The sequence below is a fragment of the Rhagoletis zephyria genome, unplaced genomic scaffold (genome assembly GCF_001687245.7).
Source record: "Rhagoletis zephyria isolate East Lansing unplaced genomic scaffold, Rhagoletis_zephyria_1.1 Rzeph_scaffold_00276, whole genome shotgun sequence".
In the NCBI taxonomy this organism is placed as follows: Eukaryota; Metazoa; Arthropoda; class Insecta; order Diptera; family Tephritidae; genus Rhagoletis; species Rhagoletis zephyria.
The window spans coordinates 314,495-327,005 of NW_016157360.1; the positions used below are offsets into that span (position 1 = coordinate 314,495).

Genomic DNA, 12,511 nt, shown 5'->3' on the forward strand with positions numbered 1-12,511 from the left:
GTACATATGTACAACTCACGGCAGCATACATACACACATACATAATTACGCGCTTATTCAAATACAACAATAACTATTTCATTCCTAAACGCATGCGCATATTTCTCAAGGCCAAGTAAATTCATTCATAAAAACAACCGCAGCACATCTCCCCGCAAATTCATCACCAACAAGCGCAACTTTGTCAATCTGACACAAAAATTCTACAATCTTAAAATGAAGAAATCTCGGCCAGCCAAGTGAAAAGTGGCAATTATTTCTCTATAACCAGTAAAATAAGTTATCTCGAATCTTGGCAATTTTTGGTAATTTTTGATAAAACACTCTATTTCTCTGTTCCATACCAATATTTCAATCATTAACTAGTATTTTAAAGTGTCATTTTAATAAACATTAAATAAAAGTGTACGTTTTCTGCAGGAAAATACATTAATTTTTTTTAATAAAATCAAAACTTCTAAAATCACAAACATATGTGGTTTTATCGGAAGTTCACAGATGTAACGTGGCAACTTAGCTCGTTTTCACATTTTTCGGTCCGAAATTGTAAAATTTTTGTCCATGACGCGCCACGATTTTTGTACAGGTTGGTCAATGTGCCTTGAACACCATTTACATATATACAAAAAAATTATTTTATTTATTTTTTAATATTAAAAATTTCTATACTTCAAAGCGTTTATAAAAGTATATTTACATATATGCACGGACGATTTTTAATATTTTTCATCCGTAAGCAAATCTTCAGTACCATAAAAGATTCTAACACATCAAAGTACAAGCAATGCAATGTCCAAGCTAGTGCTACTCCACTGTACATGTGTATATGAATGTATGCATGTATGCGTGTAAAAAATGTCAATTCCAGTTGGTTTTTAACCCATTTTGCGGACATAGTTTTTTTTCAGTTTCAGCTGGTTCCAACTGTTTATGAAGCACAATTTTTCTGGTTAATCTTGATGAAAGTTACATGTATCGTCGAGAACATGGTTACATGCAGAATTTTAAATTAATTAATATTCTTCTCCATATAAAATGTACGAGTATGGCTTTATTAAATGTAAACTTATGCGAAAACCTAAATATTTCGTCAACCAAGGGTTAATTTTGGTGGCGTCGTGGCAATTCGCAGAAATTTAATAATTTGTCTATGGTTGGAGGACGGCGAGGGGAAGACGAAACCAGAACAATCGTACATATTTATGCACATATTTACATTTATAAATGCACACATATTTATGCGTTTGTCTCCTTGGACGAATGAAAAATTTCATATATGTAGTGATTTAGAGATTGCCGTTTCAGTAATGTGCCGTGGCGTGTACGCTAGAGACGGTGCAACTTTTTGGCGTCTCGCCGTTTGTCTTGGTTCAAATCCCGGACGGACCAAGTAATAAATTTTTTTTTTTTTTTTTTAATTGTCATATCCATATTCGATTTTAAATTTTACTATTAGCTTTATTTAAAATAATATAAATGGATATGTAGGTACAAACGCATGCATAATTTCACATAATCGCTCAAATTTGCCAAAAGTTACTGAAAGCTTTATTGTAAATGTTTTCACTAAAATATTAGTTATTGGAATTAAAATTTTATGCGAATCCCATTTTTATTCCCATTTTTAGAAAGCGCAAGTATGTATATGTTCGTTCCACAAAAATTATTTCATAAGTAGTTAATTTTAAACACAAATATGTATGTACACTGGCAAAGTGAGTGCATCCTGTTTTTTGTTTAATATTTGCAATGTTTTTAAGTTAAACTTTTATGTTATTTTCGACGGGAATTGCGGTTTTATGTATATAGCAAGTGCAATTTGTAAAAAATAGCGCTAATTTTTTTTTAAATTTGTTTGCAAACGGTCATGCGCATTTTATTCTACAAGAAATTCACTTTTATTTGGTAAAAAGTGCAAAAAGCCGTCAGCAATAAATAATCATTAAAAATCAACCGGATTTTTTAGCCGCTTAAAACTTGATCTTGTTCCACTAGAATTAAAAAACCGATCTATCTGCGTAGTCAAAATTTTTCTAAAAACTCAGATTAAACAGGTCAAAATTTAGACGAGAATTCGTTGAATTTTTCTATGTTCTGTGTAAAGTTTGAAAGTTCGACTTGTATAGTTTTGATTAAAGCATGAACCACATTTTTATAAAAAGATAATAAAAAAAAATTAATTGAAAAACATTGCAAATATTAAGCAAAAAACACCATGCACTCACTTTTGATTACCAGTATATGTACGCATGTACATATGTGTGTAAACTTTATGCCAAACTATCATTATTTTAAATTGTATTTGCATCTTCATAAAAGGAGAACAAGATAAAAAATTTAACAAAAATTACAAATTAATGAAAATTATGTGAAGATTTACCATATTTTCGTTTATTTGCTCACAAAGAACATCACATTTCATGTTGCTCAACATTGTATTATGTTATCAACATTAAATTCAACAGAATTTTTACATTCCGACTTGAACTTTTCTAACGCTGTTAATTTTTCGTCCGCGAATAGTTTCCACTTTCAGTTTGCACCTTCTCTATCTATCTAAGTTCTCTGGTATTACACACAGTTGCAAAATTTTGAAACCGTATTTATTTTCATATTAGGTGCAATTCCTCGGACTCCGACTAGCAAAACTGTCAAAAAATAAAAATTCGCTCAGAGCGAGAGAGTAACATTGTTGAATAGTAAAGTTAAGTAAAGCACTAGTAAAAAATGGTAACTTCTGTCAACTTCAACATAACCTCAAAATTTTGGTTGTAAATTTTTGCTTATTTTGTATGTAAACGCACTCAGCTCACACATGTAAATAACCAAAAATACTTTCAAATTCATTAGAATCCACTTAAACAAGTAATTAAATACTTTTCAACATGAATTAGCAGAGTGCACTTTTTTTTGTTTACATTTTGCTTGCCAAACACACTACAGCTGATCGTTTGACACATTTACCAGAATTTACCAGCAAAAAATTCTCGGACTAAAACTGGTAACTTCTGACAGAGAGAGAACCATATTTACTCTCTTTTTTGTCCTCTCAATAGTCAGAGAACCCAGTACGGGATCGATTTCCAGTAAAATCTTACTGATTCTGACTATTTCTGACTAGTCCGGACTCGTACGGGATCGCAACTATTATTTAATTTCAATCATTTTTTTATAACAATATAGTTCATTCTAAAACAAACACCATAAAAATGCACATTTCAAGCTTTGAGTGAAAATTATAAAAATTCAGCGAATTTCCCCCAAATTTTTACATTTTTTTTTAAAGAATTTTTGGAAAGTTTTTGCGTATGCAGTTTTATAGCCCATGCAATTTTAGTACAATAAAGTGCGACCTTCATCTATCTACAAATTACCGTTGATTTTTGGATTTTTTTTTTTGACGGTGTCACTCATTCTCTTCCATACAAAGTATGTTCGAAATTTTCTTTGTATGGAACAAAATGAACACTGTCAGCAAAAAAAAAATCCAAAAATCAACGGTATTTTGTAGCTATATGAAATTCGCACGTTATTATACTAAAATTGCATGGGATATAAAACTGCTTACGCAAAAATGTTCCGAAAATTATTAAAGTGTAAAATGTTGGTTAAAATTTGCTGAATTTTTATAATTTTGCAGAAAGTTTGAAATGTGAATTTTTATGGTGTTTGTTATAGAATGAACTATAGTTTTATTAGAAAATACTTGAAATTGAATAATATGAAAATAAATAGTCAAAACTTGTTAATATATTGCGAACTTAAAATTATGCAACTGAGTGTACTATGCACCCATGATTCAATAATACAAGGTTCGATAAACTGACAGTTGTCTCTCTCGCACCGCTCCCTTAGCAGTGGCACCGTGTTATCTTCTTTGCAAATTTACATGGAAACAGTGTAGCTTTGGTGTGAAATAAAAGTAAAAGCTTTTGTGCAATATGTTTATTTGTATATACATATGAAGCATATTTAACTGATAAACATAAACATTGGATGTTTACATCAATCTCATAGTAGTCTTATTTTAATTTTTAGTCATTTTGCAGTTTTTATACGGCTAAATAGCATATAAATTACGTAATTCACGTAGATATATCAATATTACGTTCAACATTTCGTTTAAAATGCCAGATTTCCTGCAAATACATTAGAATTTACGAAAGGAATTTCACTACTAATTGCCTACTTTGCGTACTTTTCTACTACCATTTTCGAAACAAGGGATTGCATTCTTGCCCTTTCTCTGTCCTTCGTAAATGCANTAACATACATATGCACACGGCAAGGTGTAAAAGTACGTTTGCATATAAATACATTTAATCTCATTTGTTAATCACCCTTAATCACACGAACTTAAAGCCAAAAATTTCAGTCACACGGTTGCCGTTTTGGTCCAAATGGACCAAACTTGGCCCATTTCTTTTCGTTTGGTCCATTGGTCCAATACTTTTTTAAATGGTCCATTTCACAAGCCTTTGGTTAGGTTATTATCACCCTTTCACTTCATGCAATAGTTTCGCGTTTTCAATTTTTCTATTTAATTCTATCGTCATCGTCAGTAAAAGTAACGATACGGCCATAGTCAGCATAGGGCCGATTAGCAACACCTGCTAAAAGTTTGAACTCGCCTTGCCACTGATCTTCAAATATGGCATGGCTAATCATCTGCCAAAGCACTCTACAAAAAATATCGCGGTTACTTACTAATTTCGATTACTCAGTGACCAATATTAAAGTGGCTGGCAAATATATCGAAAGCTAGCAAAACTTAGCACATGAATATAATATTCGATTTCAATCGAAAAGATATTAAACATCTTGATATTATTACACCACATAAAGTTTTTCTGATACTGATGTATCAGTTTTGCCGCTACTCGACCAATTTCCTGCATAGGTAAATGGTGCAGACATAAGTGAATTTCAATTTCGTAAATTGAGGCTGAGTGAAGGTAACTTCATATGTTAGACATATGTTAGTGTATGGCCGAGCTTCTCCTCGATTTGTGGCATGCGCCTTGATGTTTATCACACAAATGGGAAGGACTTACAGTTTTACGCCGACTCCGAACGGCGATTGTATTTAAATGAGAAGCTGTTTTTCATGGCAGAAATACACTCGGAGGTTTGTCATTGCGTGCCGAGGGCAGGGCCGGATCGTGAGCTCGATTATGGGGGGGGGGGAAATACGAATCAAAAATTTTTTACATTCAGGTATGATAGACATTTTATTTTATTATATTATATATTATTTGTAAATGAATTATATTTTTATAAATCATATGTTTTGAGTCATATAATAATATACTGAGAAATAAAATTTTGGTACATACGAATATGTACATTTGTGTATTGTGTTGCATGTATACCGCAGAAGTTTACCATTACACGAATTACAGAACTATTCTGTGTGCTCCCAGATTCGCGAACCGTTCGATGATATCTTCTGGTTTCACTTCGATGTCATGATGAATATTAAGTAGTGCTAGGCCGACCAATCTTTGTTGAAGCATGGCCGTTCTGAGCCAAGTTTTCAGACGACGTAGTGTTGAAAAAGAACGCTCGGCGCTTGCATTGGTGACACACATTGTACATAGAATTCTGAGCAAAGCGTGAATGGTTGGATAAACATCTTTGTCACAAAGTTCTAAAGTTTCCAATGCAGTTAGCGGTATTTCAGAGTTTTCCTTAGAAATGTTGGTTGTCTTCTGTTTCCAAAAGTATTGCCAGTGGGTCATTTCTCCTTTAAGTCTAAGGTAAAGAAGTTTTTCTGCTTCCTTCAAAAGATTGCAGAATCGTTGTATCAAACAATTAATTAAATGTGTAATTTCATTCGATGTCAAATCCTTAATATTCTTCGGGAGCAATGAACATAATTGAAAGCCCTCCAGGATTTCCTGAGAAAATCGAGTTTTCAAGTCTTCTATAATATTTTCCAGAAGAGGAATGTACATGGAGACTCGGAAGTAATCCTCACAATTAGATGTGTCGTGATTTTCACGTCTCACTTGCCTACCAGTTGTTCTTGGTTTCTTTACTTCTATGTTTAATTCTTCTGCCAATTTCGTTGCATCTGTAAATATTTGCTTGAACTTTTCTTCGACCTCTTGCCTTTGATCTGCCAAAACTGAAATTAGAGATTCAATTTTTTGGGAGGCGTTTGCGAAATCCATGTCTTCTTTTTGAAGGGATACACTAAGGGGGCGTGTCAAAGATAAAACATCACTTAAGCAAAAAAGCCCAATAACGAAGTCGAACGAGCTCAGAGCAGCGATAAGTACTGTTGCTTTACCAGCCGTTTCCCTGTTGTTCCACTTACATACTTTATTCAACGCCTCGATAATCCTTGGAAAGTCTGCGACGAACTGGAGTACAGAGTCATGTCGCTCGACCCATCTTGTATCGCATAAACTCTTAAGTTTGTGTCCAAGTATTTTTGATAATGCTGTTGAACGTTTAGGATGTGCGTTCTGGAAGAATTTTGTCACCTCTCGTATTATGTTGGAAACTTTCTGAATTGACTGAATATTAGAAGATTTCATGAGACTGCTGTTGAGCTTGTGGGACATGCACAGTACCATAGCAGCGTTTTTTGCTTCTTTTTTGATTTCATTGACTGCTCCACATTTTTCCGAAATATTGACGGCACACGCATCAGCCCCTATCGAGATACAGTTTTCTAAATTCAAATTTAGTTTCTTCATTGCCTTCAAAACAATGTTTCCTAGAGCAACCCCGGTCAGTGATAATTCTACGTCGTCTTCCTTATCTTCACCCTCTCTATCAACATCTTCACCCACTTCATCAACATTACAACCCTCCTTATTAACTTCTTTGGACATTTCGCCAAAAGCATCTATGAAATCTACGAAATCTTCCCTCACACAAGGTCTTCTAGAAGAAACGTCGATATACCGAAGTATTAGACTTATCTGGACATTTAGTGAAGGCGCAGGAAAAGCGACGAAAATATGAGTTAATAGACACATTTTTAACTGTTAGAAATATCTAGAAAATTAGTTACCTGTGCTTTTCCTGATAAATCTGAAGTTTCATCAAATTCTATGGAGTAGAATTCCGCATCAGTTACACGTCGGACAATTTTTTCTTGAATGTCAACTCTGCAACAATCAATAAGTTTATCTTGGGTTGTTTTACTGATATAAGTCGCGACTGATGAAGCAATTTTTAGACCATTTTCTAGTGTTGTATCTCCTGATTCAATTTGATATTTCAGCAGTTCACGAAAGTTTCCTTCATTTCGTACATGAACTGATTCTGCTAGAAGTGGCCCGTCATCACCTGTCCCACGAAATGCTATGTTTTGCCTTCCCAGAAAAATAACTGCTCTTACAATGGACTTCAGAAATTTTCTGTTCTCTAGACGTTTAGATAGATAATCATCATTTAAGATATTGTGGACTTTGAATTGGGGATTGTGATAATTCTTCAGAAAATCCTTGGCTGCAGCTATTGCATTCTTGTGGTAAATATGTTGAGAATGGTTTTCAAGATCTCCTGACTTGCCGACTAGTTTCTTGAAGTTAACCAAGGGTTGCGAAACGAGTACACCTAAGGGTGTATTATTTTGGTAACCTCCTACATTGTGCATCGTAAACCATGGACAGTATTTACAATAGAGCCCTTTTTTTGCATCAGAAAAAACGAGCCATTCCCTGTAATCAGCTAAATGTTTATGCATCACATAATGTTTTATCTCTTTGCCTGAAACTGTTCTTCTGGAGAAAGGAAATGTGTAATTATTCGATGGTATCCAAGGGTTCTCCAAGAGTTCTCGCTTCACCCTATCGCTTATCTCCTGTCCGATAAAATGACCTATGTCGCTTGAGAATTCTGACATAACTAAGTTATTACTTGCGCCTATAGAATACGATGAGCTAGCGCTGATTAAGTCGGTTACGGATGAACTCTGAGCTTCTTGTCCTAATGTAGTATTACTTTCTGAAGAAGTATCCGAAAGTTGATTTTCGTCAGCATGATTCGTTTGATCTAAAGAAACCTCTTCTACTTTTTTTTTCTTGAGAGGTTGAAAAAAAGTTGAAATCGAAGGCTGCCGGTGAGACTGAAAAACGAATTCCATGAAAATTCCTTCATCAGAAGTTATTTTTCATTTAATTTCACTACAGAATGCAAGAATAAAATGTTGATTCTATTTTTCATGCACTAACGCAATCGTTACAACAACACAGCTCACCACTCGTAAAAATATTATTTCATGGCGCACTATAATGTGAATTATTTTGAATTTTATTTTTATTTTTGAACTTTGAATTATTTGTTGCCAAAGCAGTGCGAAATATGAAATTCCTGAGGCTTGCAAGCACATGTTATGTATGTACATATGTATGTACTTACCATTTTCTATATATTTACAAACGCTTTAACAAGTAATATATTCCAAGCATTGAGCACCTCAGGATCAGCAACGATGAACAATAATTATTTTTGAACAAATTGACCGCACAGCATTCAGATAAAATACAACTGAACACGAAAAATAAAAGCTTATATGGTTTTGAAATTACTGTCATTGTTGCGTTCGGTATACACCATGTGTACATACATACGTAAATATACGTGGGCATAGCTGGTATACGCTCTTCATGTGTAAGAAAATACAAATCGTTTTGTTTGCAATCTTTTGCTTTGCAAAGGTACTGGTTTTGGTCATTCGTGAAATGCTTCGTTTGTTTTTGAACTCTGGTTGTTATGCAATGCTTTTGCTCTTGCTTTGGTCTTGAAAAGAAAATAGTGACAGCACCAGCAAAAGCATTACTTTGCAGCACCAACGGGAGGCTGCTGTTGCCAACTTGGTTCTATTAGCACTAAATTTGGTGCTTTTCTTTCTTCAAAACGCAAAAATTTTTGAGTTTGGCGCATTGTGCGCTTTTGCCGCTTTTTGTTTTAGTTTGGAGACACCAAATCTGTAAATCTTAAAAAAATGTAAGCAAAATTTATAGCATTCGTAAGTTTTGTAAGCAACTTTACAAAAATGGAAACAAAATCATCGACTGGATCGGATTTGGGGGGGGGAAATTTCCCCCATTTCCCCCCCCGTAGATCCGGCCCTGGCCGAGGGGCGATCGCTGTTAAGAAAAAACCTTTTTTCTAAATTGGAAGTGCAAACTGCTTACCACTACACCACAACGGCCGCCCAAGTAAGTTTGATTACAAATGGATAGGGTGAAGCGGCCTTTGGAGAATTGTGTGATTTAGTTCATAACATTTTTAGTCTGCCTCACAGTTCCGCAGCAGCTGAGCGCAAATTTTTCGATTTAGGATTAATAAAAACGAAATTAGGAAACAAATTCTAATTTAAAATTTTAAATAATATAATGTTAATAATATACAATTGTAATGCACTTTGGATGCAATATAAAAAAAATATAAAAACTGAATTGGCATATTTTCTTGGTAAAGAGGAATAAACTCCAATCAATTTCTCGGTGTAATAAAAAATGGTAAATTTTTTATCATTTGGCCCATTTTTTGGTCCCAAAAATTAATTGGAAGTGGCAACCGTGGTCACTGTATCATTTTCAATCGGATGAATTAAATGACCGGATTCAATTTGGCCTACAATATTTTTTAATACAGCAAAGCCCTTTTAGCTTATTGCTCACAGTTGAAAAATTTTCAGCATTTAATTTTTCTTCAGCTCTCTTAACAATATCTATATGTGCCGATAAAGTCAATGCCGTTGCTTCTAGGGGCAAAAAATTGTATTCAGGTAATAAGCACAAATCCAAATAAGAATTGTTTCGAAGTTAATTCAACATTCTAATGGTAACCCCGCATAAGTACTCGCAATGTTGTTCTCAGAAATTCCTCCAAAAAGCTGTAAATAGTGGATTTAAAAGTAGAGATTTTATATCGATCTAACATCCAATGGATCAAAATGCAGGATTTATATGGACAATATTTGTTTTTTTTTTTTTAATTCTTTCAGAATAGAAAGCAATGCACTTATTAGACATATTAGCAACAATATTATAACAAAAGGATCAGTCCAGCGCCTTCGTCTTGACCTGCAGACTGTGTCGGAGTCACAGCCAAGTAACACACAGTCACAGTCACATTCAAGTTAAAAACGGTACATGAAATATTCGTTTTGATTGTATTGAATTGAATTAAATAAATCAATATGAATTGCAAAATATTAATACTTAGCAACTTCGAACTTCAATCATATGTACCATCAGCTTATAAATAAATAGATGCCATGACGTGTATCATTATTCCGATTCATTTTTATTTCCTTTCATACTGCAGAAATTTGTATTCCTTTTGACGTAGAATACATCTATGCTATGCTGAAATGTAATTTTTAGAGCTTCACGAAAACGCTTATTGCACGAGAACTAATGGCCCCGTCAGAATGGGTACTTTGCGTACGTTCCGCTCAAGCATTAAACTGACAGTTGAGTATATTGTATCAGCCCGATTCTTCCTCATTTTATGAATAAAAATTCCCTGAGGATTTTTCCTCTTTTCCCTATTCTCGTATTCTAAAAGATCTTCGAAAAAGGGAAAATGTATTTCGGGAAAAAGTAGGTATTACGAAAGTCAAAAAGGAGGAGAATTGATTTCGTTATTCTGGGAGAATTTTCACCGGTATTTTAAAAGGGAACTGCTACAAAAATGTAAGTTAATTACAATTTAAAGGAAATTTGGTGTAATAAAACGTTTAAACCTTTCATTTTAGGTCCAGAACAACAAATAAGAAACAGGTAGAAATCTTAATAGGCCTAATGGAAGCTAGGTTATTTTGGTTTATTACATGAAAACGCGCGATTGAAATCAAAATATTTCAACTCACATGTGTAGTTAAACGACATTATTCAATAATACAAGGCTAGATAATTATTGACAGCCGCGGTTTGACACTCCCTTACAAAAGGTTGCATTTAAGAAGGATGGGGAAAGGGGAGGAATGAAATTCATTGCTGCGAAAATGGTAGTAGAAAAGACCCAAAGTAGGCAAATAGTAGTGAAATTCCTTTTGTACATTCTAATGTGTTTGGGCGAAATGTTAATATATCTGCGTGAATTACGCAAAGACTCAAAATTAAAATAAAACTACTATGAGATTTATGTAAACATCCAATTTAAANATCTATGCTATGCTGAAATGTAATTTTTAGAGCTTCACGAAAACGCTTATTGCACGAGAACTAATGGCCCCGTCAGAATGGGTACTTTGCGTACGTTCCGCTCAAGCATTAAACTGACAGTTGAGTATATTGTATCAGCCCGATTCTTCCTCATTTTATGAATAAAAATTCCCTGAGGATTTTTCCTCTTTTCCCTATTCTCGTATTCTAAAAGATCTTCGAAAAAGGGAAAATGTATTTCGGGAAAAAGTAGGTATTACGAAAGTCAAAAAGGAGGAGAATTGATTTCGTTATTCTGGGAGAATTTTCACCGGTATTTTAAAAGGGAACTGCTACAAAAATGTAAGTTAATTACAATTTAAAGGAAATTTGGTGTAATAAAACGTTTAAACCTTTCATTTTAGGTCCAGAACAACAAATAAGAAACAGGTAGAAATCTTAATAGGCCTAATGGAAGCTANTTTAAAAACAGTTTATGTTTTCATCAGTTAAATGTGATTCATATGCATATACAAATAAACATATTGCACAAAAGCTTATACTTCTGTTTCACAGCAAAGCTACACTTTTACCAAGTAAATTTTCAAAGAAGCAACACTTTGCCACTGCTAAGGGAGCGGTGCGAGAGAGACAACTGTCAGTTTATCCAACCTTGTATTATTGAATCATGTCCAAAGACTAGATTTTAATTTAGCACTAATATTTAAATTTCCGGAGCACTAGTTTATTAATAATGCGGCTTCCAAAATTCACAGTGGCAACTGGACCTAGCAAAGGGTACCCTTTGGTATTTGCACACTTATTTTGGTTTATTACATGAAAACGCGCGATTGAAATCAAAATATTTCAACTCACATGTGTAGTTAAGAGACTAAACTTTAATATAGCACTTATATTTAAATTTCCGGAGCACTAGTTTATTAATAATGTGGCTTCCAAAATTCACAGTGGCAACTGGACTTAGCAAAGGGTACTCTTATCCTATTTGCCCAATTATTTCGGGTTACTACAAGAAAACGCGCGATCTAAATTAAAATCTTTCAACTTATCCGTGTAGTTAAAAGATTGAGCTTTAATTTAAAACAGATTTGAAATTTCTGCGCACTAATTTATTAACAACTTTAATCTGAAATACTCTTTTATGTGAAACACACTTTTATGTGTAAAACACGCAAATTAAATGGCGGGAGTTGAGCTGTCAAAATAACTGTCAAACAGCTTTCGAAAGTTCGAATTTCCTGCTCCCAAATTTTCGGGGAAAATGCTGCTCCCTGGAAATTTCGAATAGGAGGATTTTATTCTCGAGAAAAGTAAAATCCGCGAGAAATTAAATCCTGTATGTGTTTGCATAGTGAGCGTCAGATTGGCAACCC

At 34.0% G+C, this 12,511-nt stretch overlaps 1 protein-coding gene across 1 annotated transcript; it reads right to left on the reverse strand.

Annotated features, from left to right (window-relative positions):
• Positions 1-5,396: 5,396 nt before the first annotated feature.
• LOC108358617 (52 kDa repressor of the inhibitor of the protein kinase-like) lies at positions 5,397-6,845 on the reverse strand. Its single transcript, XM_017610048.1, has one exon. It carries the CDS (start codon positions 6,843-6,845, stop codon positions 5,397-5,399), a length of 1,449 nt encoding a protein of 482 aa, XP_017465537.1.
• Between the last annotated feature and the right edge of the window lie 5,666 nt (positions 6,846-12,511).

Bases quoted from the DNA above. Each gene is read 5' to 3' on its own strand.
- LOC108358617 (XM_017610048.1), bottom strand. From the start codon at position 6,845: ATGTCCAAAGAAGTTAATAAGGAGGGTTGTAATGTTGATGAAGTGGGT.